This window comes from Thermobia domestica, chromosome 3 (assembly GCF_964235325.1).
Source record: "Thermobia domestica chromosome 3, izTheDome1.hap1.1, whole genome shotgun sequence".
Taxonomy (NCBI): domain Eukaryota; kingdom Metazoa; phylum Arthropoda; class Insecta; order Zygentoma; family Lepismatidae; genus Thermobia; species Thermobia domestica.
This window is the reverse complement of record NC_137456.1, coordinates 142,950,710-142,970,102: the sequence shown is the minus strand read 5'-3', so window position 1 is coordinate 142,970,102 and position 19,393 is coordinate 142,950,710. Positions and strand designations below refer to the sequence as shown.

Here is a 19,393-nt window from a genome sequence, read left to right as displayed (position 1 = left end):
TTTCGAATAAAATGTTCATTCAAGAAATAGTCACTCCCAATCTATTATAAAAGGAATCATTCAAACACTATTTCAAGCAAAACAAAATTAAATTATTAGTGCATACATTTTATATATCTTCTGGATGTGACTGGAAAATTGTCATGTTCCGTATCGTTCACCTGGAACCGCACAGTGAATCAGTGGTGGTCCATGGACTACTTTTTGAAAAACACAATTCTATATATTGAAAGTAAATCTGAAAATCGTGTAACATACTACGATGTTATTGCGTATCCTTTAAATACCAGGAGATAGGAATACCAAACAGACGTCCCAAACAGACGCGCATCAGGCATACCAAAACATTCACTTGTTACTTGTTAATAATACGAGTAACAAGTGAATGTTTTGTTGTGTAACTACGGTCAACTTCCAAACCATGGGAATTTAATATTGAAACAAATATACAACTTCTGGCTGCAATATAGGGATAATGAGACATGAAACCTGTTAAGAAGAATTTCTATCCTCCTGGTTTACTAGTGACATGTACGAGAAGATGGAATATTTTCTTAGGACTCTGAATCGATTAAAAAAAAAAAAAAAAAAAAAAAACCGCTATCTGTTGCCGTTTTTGTTCTATGATGATAAGAACTATAACCTAAAATGGAAGATTTCTACTACTTTCGATTTGAATAAAGTCTTAATGTAAGAGTTGAAACCTATTTTGGGGGCACCGAATCGATTCCAAAAATTCACTTCTCGGTATCTCTTACCGTTTTTGTTTACTGTGTAAGGTACATGAATATTGAAACCGCAAGTATTTACAAATAAATACCACTTCCGGTTTTGGTAGAATGTTACGGGTTGTTATGGTATACTCACTTGAGACAATAATTCGATACCAAGAGGCCAATTGTCACTGTCTCTTACCGTTTTGTTCTATTGGCGTTGAAACCGGAAATGATTGATTTCTATTACTTTCTTTTTGAATATAGGGTAACGAAAACGAAACCTATTTTTGGTACGATTAATCGATCGAAAGAAACCGCTTTTCGATCTCTCTTACCATTTTTGTCCTGATACTTGTCGACAGATGGACAGACATAGGCGCTCTATAAAACATTCAACATTTGGTTTGGAAGTCTTCTTCTTCTTTTTCTTCTTCTACTACTACTACTACTACTTTTTCTTCTTCTTTTTCTTCTTCTTTTCTTTTAAAAATACCGATCCTCCCGAGAGGGATTGAATGAACTTCGGATTGGTGACTTGTGTTCTACAGACACAGTCCACTTCAGTTAAACTACTCGGCATGGTGTCATAAATGCCGAAGTGGAAACAATGATACGTATTACTTTGCTGGTTTGCTCATAAGAGCCTCTGGCAGCTTGCCTGAACAAATCGGATTCACCGGCTTTTTGCGGAGGAGCAGAATTCTAAAGTAGAATGATGTAAGATGACGAAACAATGATAGAACAAAGTTGTCACTGGACGTCCCTATCCTCCATACCTATCGACAAACTTAGCCATTCAATAATTGTGAAATCTTATTAAGTGGAATCGAAGCGCCAACCAAGTGTGAATTATGTGATGTAACCCGATTTCTCCATGCAGCTGCTGAGTTGTCTGAAATCCCAAGATTAGATAGTTCATAAATCATAATCTACGCCTTTCACAAACTACACAATTCACGTGTTCATCAAGGTCGTCTGCCGTCACAGATTTCCACCCTTGGCTACTCTCGTCATATACTCTTATAAATCCTCCTTTGATCTCTTTGCAGATGTCTTGCATACATCCAATACTTATAAAGCTCTTGTTGTAATCTTTACTCATTCGACAATGAATGGCGGCTGTATTATGCTCTTCCGCTAGGAGCAATCGAATTACATTATGTATTTCACACTTGGCGACACTCAATCATATATTTCACACTTGGCGACATTTCACGCTCGCTACTCCACAATAACCTCCTGAGATCCTGCGTATTGCATGCAATACGTTTTTCGAACACCCGTCATGGTTACGAATATTTAAGAACATCCCCGAATCTCGGTTATTGTATTCGGGAAGTGTCGAAATTACTGCAGAAAAGGCAGCTGGTTTTTCTTTTTATCTACAGGTGGCTCTATTGTCTGTTGAAGGCGGGAAGAAGACAATTGGGGTTATGGACGCATCTGATCCAGGTACATTGATTGAATAATTTCTCAGAAAATAAAACATAGTGCAGTAAATTTCAAGTTTAATGATTTACATATTTTATGCTTATATTACGAAGGGAAATATACAATTTTACTTGTGTAGTGTATGCAATACATAGCAATTTGAGACCCAAAGTACTGCATACAATTCGACCCATTACCGAACAATAGGAAAGCAGTATGACAAAATGGTTGTTAAATATGTACTATTCGGTCTATTGTTACCTAATATACAAAATTTCATCAAAAGTTCTTGACAAATAGATGCTATTCAACGACAGGAGTGTTTGTCTATCCATGTGGAGGATGGGGGATATCCAGTGAACATCTTTGGCTTATTCCCGTTTCGTCATCTCATATGGTTCTCTTTTGGTGGCTTAACGGAGGTTGAAAAAAAATAGTCCTCATATTTTCGTTGATGCTTCATCAAAGAGGGAGGGGAATAGGTAGCAAAAAATATTGAACAAAAGATCAGGGATTGAAAATAACTTATAGTACTATAATGGTATCGCCTCTTCAAGAAATTTTTAATCCTTCTCCACTTTGAACATGACAATGGTATCACGTGATATGAAATGAATGTGGCTTCCTCAGTTTTTGCACTTATTTCCCTTAATTCTTCCCGATCCTTTATGATGAAGCATCAGAAAAAGTACTTTCAACACAGTTTTTCTTTCCTTGTGTTTTGTTTACTTTTTCATTATAATTAATTTCTGTTATTTATTCTCCATACTTGCTTTAGGAGTTGCTTTTGGCTACCATGTAAGTTATATGTATATTTCTTTATTCTAAAGAAGTAAAGAATTAAATGTCTTATCATACATTACAAAATAAGTATGTACTGCAATGAAAACTACAATTTGAAAGATATTTTAGTTTCTGGAAAAGTACTACCTTCCCTTCTCACACCTTCTCACTGGAAAGTAGTGCTTGTGACCATGTAGCATAAAGATCAAATACTGTTGACAATTTTTATTATTATTGTTTATTATTATTATTATTATTATTATTATTATTATTATTGTTTATTATTATTATTATTATTATTATTATTATTATTATTATTATTATTATTATTATTATTATTATTATTATTATTATTATTATTATTATTATTATTATTAAAAATATTAAACCGATTTTCATTTTGTATTGTTTAAGTAACGTATTTCAATTTTTTCTCCTCGAAAAATCCTTTTAGTAATCACTTTAAATGGAGAATGCAATCCTTGTGGACACAGAATTCAACTCAAACTAAACTTGTGTCTATACAAATTGAGCTTTTATTCGTGAAGTATTCACTAGACTAAACATTCGTTCTGGAAAAGCATTACTAAGTGGTACTAATAACACAGCTTGAAATACTTTTAGCAAGTTTGGAGCGCTAGCACTTCCAGAGAGAGAAAAAAAAAAACTTATTAATTTTTTCTCTACTAATAATGAAGTGTCAATATGTGGTTGACTAATTTTTAAACTATTCTCTTCATACATGGTATCAATCAAACCCAATGCTGATAAGATCATGCGAGGAAAAATATAGAATCTGACATTTAGAATCAGGTTTTAACATGTACACCAGAGACTTTTCTAAAATACTGTACATGATGTCTGGTTGAAACAAGACAGGTGGTAACGCTAGTCAGGTACGGCCCGAGAAACACCATTTGGTCATCACTGTTTTAAGCTATTATGAATTTTTCAAATACTTCATAAAACAGACACTTTTTCAACTTCCCCATGAAAAGACAATTATAATCAAGAACGTACAGAGACAATTGTCAGATTTACAGTATCATAAAACGTGGGAGTGCTGAAATTTATTATTACCTAAGAATACGATTTCTGAATTAAGATGAATTATAAGAAACCTCTTCCTCCAAGATGCCAAGTTTTATTGAATCTGCTACACTTGAAGAAGACTATCTACAGTCTTCTTGGTAGTGCATATTTTCATATAAATGAATATAGTATCTTTGGAAATCAAATTTCACTTCTTGCATGTTCGTCAGATTGTTTCTTTCTTTCTTTCTTTCTTATTTGAGAATGAGGTAAACAATTTGCTGTAACAATTTTATAGTAATGGAATATTAGGCCTTATTAATGCTCATGGTACGTGCCTTCAGAAGCATAGGGTAATGATTCTATTTGTGTATTTTTTTTATTACTTATTTATTTATTTTATTTTTCTTACAGTGCCTGGGAGATAAACTTACTTTTGATTCGGACACCTACCTTGATGATATTATAAGCTTGCTTACGTATTACAGGTAAGTTAACTTCAAATTCCTTTAAGTACAAATGCAATTTATCGTGATTAAATTACTATTAACAATATGTTTAGCCAATATAAATGTCCCTAATTTTAGTTCCTTAATTAATTTATTTATTTATCTGTTCATGTAACGCAACAGGGAGATTATCAGTGCGGATTCAGACGAAACCGATCAACTATCGACCAAATATTTACCATTCGCCAAATACTCGAAAAAAAGTGGGAATACAATACCCAGGTACATCAACTATTTATTGATTTTAGAAAGGCGTACGACTCGGTTCGGAGAGAAACCTTATACAACGTTCTTACAGAACTTGGAATACCGAGAAAGCTAATTAGATTAATTAAGATATGTTTAAATGAATTCCAAAGTAAAGTCCGGGTAGGAAAATTTTTGTCCACGAGCTTTCACGTCGAAAATGGCCTGAAGCAAGGAGATGCGTTGTCGCCATTATTATTTAACTTCGTTCTGGAATACGCTATAAGGAAAATCAAAGGTAGCAACCAGGGCCTACAGTTGAACGGTATTCACCAGGTTATGGCATATGCTGATGATGTAAATTTAATAGGGGAAGATAGGAGAACAATAGAAAGAAATGCAGAGATCTTATTAAACGCTTGCAGGGACATGGGTTTAGAAGTAAATGCAGAGAAAACTAAATACATGGAAGTGCGTCGGGACCGGAATACAGCAAATTGTGGACGCGTTAAAATATTAAATAATACTTTTGATAAAGTGGATAGTTTCAAATATCTAGGATCAATATTAACAGATGAAAATCATATTCACGGAGAAATTAAATGTCTACTAAAAGCAGGGAATTCGTGTTACTATTCGGTTCATAATCTCTTGTCGTCGCGAATTTCGTCGAGGAATTTGAAGCTTAAAATATATATAAAACGATAATCATGTCTGTTGGTCTGTATGGCTGCGAAACATGGTCACTTAGTCTGAGGGAAGAACATAGACTGAAAGTATTTGAGAACAAGATCCTGAGAAGAATATTCGGACCCAAGAGGAGCGGGAATGGGGAATGGCGGAAACTTCATAACGAGGAAGTACATAATTTATATGGTTCACCCAACATTGTTAGGGTCGTCAAATCTAGGAGGCGTAAGTGGGCGGGTCATAGCTAGAATGGAAGAAAGTAGAAACGCTTTCAAAGTCGACTGGAAGACCAATCGGAAAACGACCATTAGGAAGACCTAGGCGCAGATGGGAGGACAATATTAAGATGAATCTCGCAGAGATTGGAATACAAAGTAGAAACTGGATGCAGTTAGCTAAGGATATAAGTCAGTGGAGAGCTTTTGTGAACGCGGCATTGAACCTCCGGGTTCCATAGGCCATAGAGTTAGTTAGTTTGTTAGTAACGTAACAGGCTACAGATCTGGTTACGTCGTTGTTCATATTTTTTTTTTCTTAATTTAAAGATAATAATACATTAAATATTTATATTAGAAAATGATTTTGATGTGGATCTGACATTTCTAAAAATCTGTATTATTTAGATGCTTCCAATTGTGTGTAGAAACATTCATCTTACGTACTGTGTAGGAGACTTGGAATTTGTTTTTATGTTATTGCAATAAAATGTGTTATTACTGATATTTCCTATCCTAATTTTGTTTGCAGAACATTCAGATAGAGTTTCGAATTTAGATTGGAACAGCCTGTTTTATCGCGAAATAATTATGCAGAAACATATCACCCTTCCTTCGCTGTTGCTTTCTCCGTTATGCTTCTTTCACTATATATTGATTTTATTATTATTATTATTAATTTTATGTACACGTAATACTTTAGTTACAGACCGGCATGTCTTCAAGTAAGCAGTTGTAATTTTTATTAAGTTCTTTCAATCATCATACGGCATTTCTGTGTATTTATTTTTAACTAAGCACCTATATTCTAATTTCAATTTCAATATTCTGGGTTTTATCGTTTAGAAATTCTTTTCCAAATTTTATTATACAACTAAGATTTATTATTTAAGGATATAAATTGACGAATATTTATATTAATTTGTAAGCATACTCTTTTATTTACTGTGTGAAGGATGCACGGTGGTTCAGTGGTAAAGCGCCCACTTCTGATACTAGGTATTAGGGGGTTTAACAATACTTGTTTGTTGTGACAAATTATATATATATATATATATATATATATATAAAAGTAGTCATAATATCGGGCTCACAAATGGAACATACCGTTTGTAAGTAGAATCCATTTTAATGTGACAGTACTAAGGGGTAGCTTGAGCCGGGTTTTCCTTTTTCTGGCTATGCCACTATAATATAGTATGATTTGGGTGATATCTGTGATATGTGATATGTGTGATATCTAGTATCACATCGTCCAGTGTGAAGTGAACATCACATTTTTTGGCAATACCATCTGGCTTCAGTGCAGAGAAACACCACAGTTTCAGCAATATACCTGGTTTCCTGATTGTTTTACCTTGTAAGCACACTCTAGACTCTACACACCATCTCTTTCTCTCTGTTTTTTTTTTTTTTTTTTTTTTTTCATGGGAGTAAATAACTAATTTCCTGAGTTTTGCCATCAAGACAAGTTGGTTAGGTTTTTCTTTTTGACGTCACTTTCTAGGAATGTCTATGATCCAAAGGTATTGATGGTCCCTGTGAAATGACCGAAATATCACAAATGATTGGTGAGGGAGCTAAAGGATGTGCTGTAATTTTATCGTCTCGAAGAAAGTTACAGGAGATTCAGAAGCGGGAGGAATTTTAAAGAGCACACCGTGAGAGACAGAGAAAAAGTTCTTGGGTCACTTGGATGTTTTCCGAATCAATAGATAAAATGCCTGATATTGGTCAGCTGTGTCCCTACCATGAATATATTGATATCAATTCATCGAATGAATCTTGCCCGTACAAAATTTCGATAACTTCTCTGATTGATATGTACTTTTTCCTCAGCGTACTGACTTCTTTGTCTCATCGCACACCCTGGAACTATGCATCTAAGTTACGTTCCTTGCTGAGAGAACATTTAGGAAACATACCTTAAAGGAAAGGAATTCATATGAAACACGTGACTGCTTAGTAGAAAATACATTTCTTTGCCATCTCTAAGAGTTGGGACGAACTAAATTGTGTGCGTGATTTTAAAACATAAAATCTTCGTGCCTGAAACATAAAATCTTCAAAATTGACTGTAGTCAGAAATAGTGCTTTATACACTTTGGGTCAAATTCGACCAAGATTGGATATAGGAGTGAATGTATTAAAAACGACCCAACGATAAAGTTGATATTTCATAAATAAATGTTTTATTAATAATCCAATCATATGGTATAATTCATTGATCATGGAAAGAAATCGCATTAGATATCGTAGTTTACCCTTGGAGTGAGTTTTCTTCAGACGATATGGAGGATATGATCTAAAACAGCTTATTATGATTTTGTTCATATTTCATAATTACATGTTTCCATAATAACTGCAGCATAATATAATTCAATATAAGACATGAAAGCGAGAAAATTTAGTGCGGTGGCCCGCATCATTGTTGTTGTTGTTTACATTGCTATTCGTAATAAAGATATATCCGTTTACTTTCCTTTCCTTCTAATGCCTTGCACGCCCAATTGTGTGATATTTTTAACTTTAACCTTGGAATAAGTTTAAAGTTTACCAAGATGTCCATTTCTTTTATAAAATTTATATTCTTGGTGAAACAACAGGAAATTTTGAGAGGTTTAATTGCGATTAATATTATATGTGGTAGAAACAAAAATAGTTAATAATGATTTTAATATGTTATTATTATTATTATTATTATTATTATTATTATTATTATTATTATTATTATTATTATTATTATTATTATTATTACTTGTGGTGGTAGTAGTACTAATGGTAGTAGTAGAGTATATGCTGGATCTCATCTAACTAGGATCTATCAACCAAATCTAGGAGGCTCAGGTGGGCAGGTCATGTAGCCAGGATGGAAGAAAGTAGGAACGCTTTCAAACCCTTAACTGGAAAACGAATCGGAAAACAACCATTAGGAAGACCTAGGAGGAGATGGGAGACAATATTTAGATGGATCTTGCGGAAACAGGCATACAAAGTAGAAATTGGATCCAGTTGGCTAAGGATAGAAGTCAATGGAGAACTTTTGTGAACGCGGCATTGAACCTTCGAGTTCCATAGGCCATAGAGTGAGTTAGAGTAGATGCTGTTGTTTCTTATTGATGAATAGCCATCTCAGTTAGTCTAGTGGCTTGCACGCGGCCTTTGGTGCACGTGGTCCCTGGTTTGATTTCCATTTGAGAGCACATACAGTTTAATTTCACAATCATTCACTTTCATTAATCACCCGTCTTCTTTACCCTAGTGCGCTTAACCAATGGGAAGTTAAAAATTTTATTTCATTTCACTTAGTGATGAAATAATCAATCCCATAGAAAACATAATGAGTGTATCAAAAGTCCGATTCCGTTATGAGTAAAGATGCGGAAAAATAGAAAGAGAGAGAGAGAAAGATTGTTTGAAAGGTGGTTTCTCAATCTAAAGTGGGCAGGCTGTTCGAACGAAACGTAAGTGCACGAAAAAATGATACGGTGAGCATGCATATTTGGGGTAATCTAGAGCAGTGGTTTTCAACTTTTTTCTTGACTTACGACACACTTAGTTGATATTTATTATTATTATTATTATTATTATTATTATTATTATTATTATTATTATTATTATTATTATTATTATTATTAATAATAATAATAATAATAATAATAATAATAATAACTGTTATAATTGTGAAACCTATTAGTTTTTAAAATGACTCTATGTAGCACTGATCGTTATTGCTGCCGCTGGAGGCGTTAACTGGTACAGTCTTTCTCGATTTTAACTAATTATTATTAAATTCTTCATGATTTTTTAAATTCTAAAATTTCGGGACACACTTTATGGGGACTTCATGTGGTCTACAACACCTCAAATTCGTTTCCCAACAATGCTGTATCGTTGGTATGGTTAGGATGCAAGGGAACTGCCAATATTGCTTTTTCATTGAACATAGAGCATTTTCCAGTATAGAATCCAAACAGCTGGTGCAATTGGCAAAATTCCACCATTTTAGATTGAAAATACATATTTCCAACAATTTTCCTCTCTTCCCAATTTTTTTCTTATCTTTAAACATAATCGATGGGGCTGGATTTTCGACATAGCCTCTAGTGTAAACGTAAAACGCAAAATAATCCTTGTTTATGTGCTTCAGTAGGTCAAATGCCGTTTACTTTTACTGTGTGATATCCATCAATAGCATAAATATAAAAATTATATTAGAAAACTTGAGCAAAATACTTTACAAACTTACATTTATAATATCAATTCAATATAAGCTATATTTGGTTATTTCAAACGTGTAAGATGGTTCCTACTTAAACTCTGTCTTCTGTTAACCGATTGTTTACACTTAGAACAAATATCTGATGCAAATTCAATTACTATACATAAAATAACAACGCATCGTAAAAAAGAAAAAGCAAACACCCACTCCTACTGATCAATAGAGTGGAATCAAACAGAATATAAAATTAAAATTCGTTTTGGACCTGCTAGTAGACTTTACGATCCTTCCTAACTGATAAATATTGATGACAGGTATATGAATGATGGACAAAGATTGAGGTGTCCGTCTTCGGTTACTGAAAGCATACATTCACTGTAACATGAAGTAAAGACCAGTTTACTAACTGTTTTCAGTATTAACCACCTCAACTGCCAAAATGTAAATACAATAAGATGTAAAGGAAAAGCACTCTTGGAAGAAGCGTCGGTTACTTAACTTGAAAGTTGGCTAGAAGATAAAGATCCTTTAGGAACAAAGTAGTCACAAAATCAAAGGCAGAGAAGCGATCAACCATAATAATAATAATAATAATAATAATAATAATAATAATAATAATAATAATAATAATAATAATAATAATAATAATAATAATAATAATAATAATAATAAAGTTATTAATTAATATGAACCAATATTAAATATTGATTTAATAATAATGTAATAAGCATAGTTATATTAATAATTTATAATAAATATTATACAATATTAATAATTAATATAAATTGTATATATTATAATTAATAATTAATTATTAATTAACATATTATTATTGTTAATAGTTTGACCTTTATGTTTTTATTCCTATGCGTGAATTGGTAATTAACAGCGCCAGTACTTTGCTTATTCAAGGCGTAAAATACTATTAAAGCAGTCCTGATTATATCAAATCTTTGTATAATCGATTACATGTCGCAACTTTGAAGGAATCTTCAAACTAGAAAAAATGTAGGTTAATATAAAATCTTCTTTTGACACATGAGTAAAGAAAATATTCCTCAATTCGTTCTCTTTAGTATGTAGTCATGAGAAAATTAATATCTGTTTTATTTTATCAGTGGGTAAAATTGTGTCAAATGAAGAGGCATCTTTTTTGTTTGTTTATTTATTTCTTTAGGAAAAATCATATCTAAGAATATGAATTGAAATCATTTTTAAATAAAATAAGTATTCGTTTGTTTTGAAATAAGGTTACTGTAAGTTTCTCATAGACATGATAAATGATTTTAGCACAGATCTGAAGATTTGATCAAAATCATAATTTTATTATTTCTTTTCAGACCACCAGTAAAACGTCGAACAAGGTTACTAGTTAAACAGAAATCTGAAAAACCAGATGAGTCCAAAGAGAAGAAGAAGATAGAGAAGAAAGATAAAGCACTTTTGGAACAGAAAAAGAAAGAGGTAGCAATTGCAAGGAGTTTAAGTTACAGAATTTCACAAGCTCTACTATACGAAATTCAAATACACTCATTCTTCGATTTTACGAACCTCAATTTAACGGATTTCGGAAGCCACGGATAAAATTTGGAGCAACTGATTCAATTTGAAAGTACTAATTTTAAACTATGAATGTTGACTTTACTCTAATGTGGTGTATATTTACAGTGTACCAGGTATTTTACACTGTCAGATTGATTAGTGGGTTTGATTAGAAGTACGATCAGGGGCTGTCTGGCATCGCTGGGGCCCTCGGCTGCAGGAGGCTAAAAGGCCCCCTTTTAAAAATTGTCCACTTGCGTATATTACTAAATTCTATTATTGTTGATCCATTTAAGTAAAGTTACGTTCCACATGGTTTTATAGGGGTTTTATTTTAATAACAACCCTATACAGTAGGATTACGTTTTCTAATTACATAAATTCTATCATAACATTCTTTAAAAACAAATTTCCATTACCTTAATGATATAAGGTAAGTAACTAATAAAAATACTATTAGGAATACTTTATACTTTTCATACTTTATTACATGAAACTTACAATATGTAGGTTACTTCGAATTTTAAAATAGTGATTTTGCATAGGTGTACACAAATCTACATAAAAATCATATAAAATCAAAAAATATATACAAATTGTGTATTATTCTATTTAGATTCGCTCGGAAAAAGAAACTTTCAAAACTATCAACCTGTAAAATTATTGCGTTTGAATATCTAATACTGTATTCTGTTGTGAAGAAGAATATTGACATAATCATCATAGGTATTCTGGCCTTACTAGCAGGTCAAATGCAACAGCTGAGAAGCTTCCATGCTACATGGTCCTACGCTAACGTATGATCTTTCTGTTTTTATATCATCCATTAATTATAGTCTCCTTCACCCCCTCTCTCTCTTTCCCGCCACCATACCCTCTAGGACGTCCCTCATGATACAATTTCTTCTTAGGCAATGTCCCAACCAGTTTCTCTTCCTCTTCTTAACAATATCTAAAAGTGTTCTTTTCTCCCCTACCATTTCTAACACCCCCTCATTCGTTTTCCGCTCGACCCAACTAATTCTTTTCATTCTTCTCCACGCCCACATTTCGAAGGCTTCCAGTCGTTTTTCATCACTTTTACGTAATGTCCACGTTTCCGCCCCATACAGTACAACACTCCACACGAAGCATTTTGTGAGTCTTTTTCTCAACTCTTTATTCAAGGCCCCACAAAACAGACTTTTCTTCCTCCTAAAGGCTTCTTTCGCCATTCCTGTCTTTGCTTTTATTTCACGTTCGCACTTCATGTCATTACTAAGAATACTATCCACATATCGAAAACTATTCACTTGTTCTATTTTCCCCCCTCCCACTTTTATATTTGACATAGATCTCTTCGCTCCAATCACCATGGCTTTTGTCTCTCTAACATTTATTTTCATTCCATATTCTTCCAAGCCCATCCTCAGGTTTTCTAACATTTTATTGATTTCCTTCTTAAGATTCTGCAACAAGCGCCATATCGTCTGCAAATCTTATGCATCTAATCATTCTACATCCTACCGAAATGCCGTCATCATCATGTAAACTCTTTTTTACTATCTCTTCTAGATAGACATTAAATAGTGTTGGCGAGAGGCATTCTTGTCGATCTCCCCTTCCAATTGCACTCTCTTCCGCAGTTCTTCCCCTATCCTAACACTTACTTGTTGGTTCATGTATAAGTTTCTTATGAGTCTTCGATCTTTCCATTCCAATTCTATCTTCTTTAGAACACCCAACAACAATTCCCAATTCACGCGGTCAAAAGCCTTTTCTAGATCAATAAATACAACATATACCTCTTTCCCTCTTTCTATAAATCTTTCACCGATCGCCTCTAATAATCCAATAGCATCGCTTGTGCCCTTACTTCTTCTGAACCCGAACTGCTCCTCCTCAACTTCTTCATTTGTTCTTCCATATAACCTTCTGTTCAGTATTCGGAGCAAAATTCTAGCTGCATGAGATATAATCCTCACATTTCTTTTTGTTCGATTTCTTAGCCATCGGTATCATGATCGTCTTCAGGAAGTCTTTTGGCTACTTTCCTATTTCATGTATTTCATTGCATAGTCGGAACAATTCTTTCTTTCCCTTGTCTCCCATATTTTTAATGAATTCGATTGGTATATTATCTATTCCGGTTGCCTCTCCATTCCTAATCTCGGATATAGCCTTTTCAAACTCATCCCGAAGAATACCAAATCCTTTGTCATCCTCGCCTACTTCATTTTCTACTCCAACATTTAGGCTACACGGTCTGTCCCTACTCTCATATAAGTCTTCAGCGTATTCTTTCCATCTTCCTATAACCTCATTTCTCTCAGAGACTACCTTCCCATTCTTATTTTCTACTGCCATCGTAATACCCCCTTGTTTCCTCCGAAATTCCATAGATTTCACCTCCTTGTACATTTCCTCATATTTCTCAACTTTTTCTAATTCTTCTAAGTCCTCGCATTTTCTTTGTGAAACTCTTCCCTCGCTCTGTCTGTTTCTCTCCATAATTCATTATTTAACTTTCTGTACATCTTTCTGCCCTCTTCTGTATCAACCTGTGTCCATATCTTCCTTTCCCTCATTTTCTGTAACATCTGCTCTGTAACCCATGGTTTCTTAGCCGTTTTGTGTTCGCGGTAACCTACTGCTTCTTCTGCAGCCTGTTGTAAGCAAAGTTTAATGTGTTTCCACCGTGCGTTACTACCTGCGCCTATTCTTTCCTCGTTTGAACATTTTTCTTCGAATTTTTCAACGAAAATATCCCTTATTTCCTCGTTTTTCAACTTTTCAGTATTCAACATTTTGTTGCCTACGTTTCGTCTGTTCACATTTTTCAGTTGAATATCTACTTCAGCCAGCACAAGATTATGATCAGAGAAAATACCAGCCCCGGGAAGAGTCTTCGCGTTCTTTAAACTATTCCAGTACTGTCCTGAATCATAACGTAGTATATCTGATATCTTCCGCGTCTATTGGTAATTTCCATGTATATCTTTTTCTCTTGTGCTGATTGAACCACGTGTTCCCAATTACTAGTGGATTCTGTCTACAGAAATTCACTAGTCCTCTCCCCTTTCATTTCTTTCGCCTAAACCATATTTGCCTACGATACTACCTTCCTGTTTTTCTCCCACAACTGCATTGAGATCTCCCGTTACAATTGGCATAGTATGAATACAATATTTACTAACAAAGAAAATAAGTCTCCTTCTACCTAGATCAGGTCAATAGGCCTCACACCTAAATGCTTCATTAAACTAATAACTTTTTCCAAAGTTCCTCATTCGTTATTGGTGCTTCATCTATAATGAAATCTAAATTTACAAGCAAATCTCGTTCTACATTCATATAAAGTACCTTAGATATTAAATCTTGGTTCTCGAAGAGCTTAATCTATTCTCAGCAATTTTAAGTTTTGAAAAGGTCCTTTCGCAGGTTACCTGCGTACAAGGCAGAGTTAATGTAATATCTCACATGGTGTTGTGTATAAACAATTTTACACACCAGTGTTTACAAACACTACCACGTGGTTTAGCAAGAGGATTCCACACACCAGATGCATCTACTATCACATGCAAACGACGGGCTTCTGGCCCCTCCCACGGACGGAACGGAGCAGCAGCGCCACTGCCACCCAAGGACCTCTATAAATTGGCTGGACGACGGAAATTTTGTACCAGTTCACTGGTGCCCCTCCTATTGTTTGCTTCGGAACATTAGGAGTAACCTAACCCCAGGCCTCTAGTCTGCTTCGGGACTACGCCTTTCCTTTCTCCTGGCCTAGCCTGCTTCGGGGCTTTGTCGGGAATCTCAACCTCAACCACTTACCCTGCTTCGGGGTTCTGTGGTCACTTAACCAACCCACTGCTTGCTTCGGAGCTTTAGGTCCCTAACTCCATTCTGCTTATCCTGCTTCGGGGCTTTGCAGAGAACCTGTCTGCGACCTTACGGTCAAAGACTTCCTATAACTAACCTTGTAAATTTGGAGAGATTATTTGTATAGTATTTTGTAAAAATACTTTTTATAGTGGAACTATTATAATTAAAACCGGTAGTGAGAGTCGATTCCGGATTCTTTTTATTAACGCTCTACCTATAACCTATATGGGACAAAGTTTTACAATATAAACTTGTAAGCTGTATATATATTGCGAAAATTCCAGATTGTGACGGCATGAAAACAATATTTAAGGCATATGCTATGCATCTAGAACATTTTTGCTTGACTGAGCAGTTCTCTTCTACTTCTTCTGACTCTGAACCGTCATTGTCTTCTTCGTCTTCATTTAAGTTATTCACATCTTCTATTTCATCATTTTGATCCCACTCAGTTTTAAGAAAACTGTCGTACTGCTCATCAAACTGTTTCAAGTCTATTATAAGAAGACTTCTACCAACTCTGGTTAGCTGACAAATGGTGCGTAAGACTTCTGTTGAAAATTCGTCAATATCCGCGATTCCAGGAAACATTTTTGGAGAAAGCCGTGAACAATTTTTCAAAATATTGTTTGGATTAAATCTTTTTTTCAATACTTGACCTAGTACAGTTGATAGTACGGAAATGGATTAGTTTAAATTTCTGAACTGAACTAATTTCTGAAACTTCATCTTTAGCTTTTTCACCAGGCATTTTTCTTCTACGAAATTCTTTACTCGTCGAAGTCCAGTGAAACTTTTACATCATCCATATCCTCTAAAATACTATTCATGGCAATTGCCAAAAGTTGTATTGTTTCTGCAGAGATAGTTTTTGTGATGTCATGGGTTCTAATTAGCATTAATCGCTACACTCTTATTAATTTTTGCCTTAGGTTTTTGTTTAGAAACAATTATGATCACAGATTCCGGCACAATATTGTGCAATAGCCATTAGAATAGCTTTGTTATATAATTTAAATTTTTTTCTGTCAATTTTAAAATCTATTTTTGTTGGCTATTTTTTCATCATCTTTGTTGTTTCAGTTATATATTTTTCGTAGTTTAGCCGTTTGTCTAGCCATACACCTAGATATTTGAATTCATTCACAATTCCTATTTTAGTGTTCCTAATTTTGATTATGGGTTCTCTCTGTAGAGTTTGGCCAAATACTGTCATTTTCGTTTTATTAACCGATAGAGTTAATTTATTTTCTGTACACTATCTTTGTAGATTTTCTAATATTATATTTCCTTTTTGCACTATTTGTCTTCTTGTGGATGCTGTCATCACAATTGCTAAATCGTCCGCATATCCCACTAAACCTAATGTTTCTTTTAGATTGTTTAGTTTTCTTAAGCATGGTTGGAACGTAATGTCCCACATTATAGGTCCACATATTGAACCCTGTGGGCATCCTTTGGTTCTTATTGTTGTTATATCTTTTCCTGGAGATTTTACTGTAAACATTCTGTCAGTACAGTAATCCAGCATGATTTTGTAAAGAGCTTTACTAATTTTAATTTTTTGAGTTCGTTAAAAAGTGCGGGCCACTATAGATTGTCAAATCACCACTAATGTCGGCATAGATAACAACTTGGTACTTTTCCAGTTTACCTTCTTCTATGAAGTCAATTAGTCTTTTTGTAGCTGTTTCGGTGGTTTTTCCTTTTCTGAAACCATATTGCAATTTGTCATTATTTAAAATTCTGTTTTTGTTTATTCTTTCCACAATGGTTCGTTCAAAAAGTTTACTTATTATATTTAATAAGCAGATAGGGCGATAAGATTTTGGATCGTCATTTTTCTTGTCATCTGACTTTTTGAATATGATTAAATTTGCTTGTTTCCACCTCTTTGGAATTCGTCCGTTTTTAAAACACAAGTTGAAAAGTTTTGTTAGGTATGGTGCCAATTTGTCAACATTATGTGTAAAAATTTCCGATTTTATTCCATCCGGTCCAGGAGCTTTTGTGTTTTTAAGTCGTTTTATGTGATTTATTATTTCTTGGTTTTCTATTACTTCTATTTTATCTTCTAAAGGTGGTAATTACATTTCTCTTCTAATGAAACTTTGTAAGTTATTATCTTCTTCAGGTATATTCTGTGGTAATAGAGATTTTATTAGATAATCTATTGTTTCCTCCCAATTATTTGCATATGTACCATTAAAAAAAAGTTGAGAGGGTGGTAGATGTTTTAACTTTATTACTTATAATTTTGTAGGGTTCATCCCAGGGATCTAGATTTAACTTAGCTTCAATGTATGTTTTCCAGCTATTTTTCTTTGATTCTATTATTTTATTTTCATATTTTTGTTTTAACTCTCTATATTTGTTTAATCTGTTTTGTCTTAGATTATCTTCTGTTGTATATTGATAAAGTTTCCTAGCTTTACGTGTTTTTCTTTCAGGTCTTGTAATTTATTGGTCCAGAAGGTATCTGTTTTAGTGTGTAATCGTTTAGTTGTCTTTATGTTTTTGTTGAGTTCTTAATTGCTAATTTTATTGTATCTTCTATTTTCTGGGCTAATTCATTTAAGCTGCTCTCTTCTTCTATCTGCGGTAGATTTATCGTTTGCCAGAACTTCGCCCAATTTATCTTGTTTGGGTTATATATTAATGGTTCGTCAGAAGATTGAAAATAATGTTTTTTTCTTGTTTGGTTTGTTTTATGATATCAAATATTATTATATTAAGATCACTTATTGTTGCTGAATCTAGTACTTTCCAATTTTTTATATTATTACTCAATCTTGTAGAAGCTGTTGTCTGATCGATGTTTGATTCCCCCTGACTGTTCTTAAATGTTGGTGGATTCCCTTCCTCATTTATTATTATTATTAGGTTATTATTCATGACTAATTCTTCAACCTTTTCCCCCTCTATTGTCCGTTTTATTGCCATGCCATAGTGTTGATTTGGCATTTGAATCCATGCATATTAAGTTGTTTTCTTCTTTGTACTTCTGAAAAATCTTTCAATATTATCCAAAAAAAGGAAAATTGACAATAGCAGTTGATTAATTTAATGTTCCCTAGATTTGTTCTCAATTCCACACATACTGTTCAATTATTTCCAAATTGTGTTATATTCAGTGTTTTGATGTTTTTAGTTCTGTTTATGATTGCAACTTTTGGTTTCCCACCTACGTTTTGAGGAATCTGGATCTCTCCTGTGTGGTTTTTCGCAATAATTGTTTCACGTTATAATTGTTATAATTTTTTCCCATGTTAATCAATTTGTCATTTCTTGTGTAAGGCTCTTGTATAACTATTATGTCTGCCTCTTCTTTATTTGCTAGTTCTATAATTTCATCCATAGCCGTCTTTGCTCCCATTGCGTTGATTTGAATGATTGTTAATTTTTCTTCCTTTAAGAAATTTATCATAAAATGCTTTTGCGTGTGTCATATTTTATCTTAAATTTTTTTTCTGAATTTAAAAGTCGATTTTTGTGATTGGTTCGTATAGCATTTTATACGTTGCGCATTCTTGTTCGGTTTTAGCATTGCATTTTTTCTTTCTCTTGGTGCATGGATACAAACCTTGGCTTTGTCCTTTATTCACACATCCCGACTTATTGTCCCCCCCACCCCCGCCCTCTTGTCCACAGAAAAAGGAGGCTTTCTCTTCTTGGCAGTGTTTACTGATGTGACCATAATCAAGACAAATCTTACATTTGAGACAGTAATAAAGTCTTTTATTCCATGAGCTTCGAACATTAGATATACCCGTCCTTTTTTTAAAAGTTTTCTTCTGATTTGGGAAGTTGCTTCAATTACTAGATGACATTTATTTTGGTTTTTGGTCCGGTTCTAATCTAGGTTTAATTCTTTGATTGCTTCTGTCATTTCTTGCTCGTCAAAGTTTTGCTCCACTAAAGTTTCGACGATCTCTTTATGTTTGAAATCAACTGAATATTGTATATAATCAATAATGGTTTCTTCTTCTTCGGTTTTTTTACTACAATGGTTTCGTTAGTTTCTTGTTATTTACTAAACTTCTCATGTCTTTTTCGGTTGCTGTTTCTACAATGATTGCATTTTCATTGTTTTAACCTAGGTAGTAATCTAAAATTTCACAATAGTTCTTTCTCACACATGAGAAATGAATAACAATATAAATATTCAGTACGGAGTAATAAACGGATTCAGCGGGGCCCCGG

The 19,393-nt window shown here is 33.7% G+C and overlaps 1 protein-coding gene across 2 annotated transcripts in view; it reads left to right on the top strand.

The window, feature by feature from the left end:
- Positions 1-19,393, top strand: part of LOC145680777 (uncharacterized) — a 55,934-nt gene that overhangs the window by 21,036 nt on the left and 15,505 nt on the right. For both annotated transcript variants that reach the window (XM_081751774.1, XM_081751775.1), the window contains exons 4-5: positions 4,377-4,450; positions 11,125-11,248. In XM_081751774.1, coding sequence (XP_081607900.1) covers positions 4,377-4,450; positions 11,125-11,248 — 198 coding nt within the window. The remainder of the gene's footprint in view (positions 1-4,376; positions 4,451-11,124; positions 11,249-19,393) is intronic.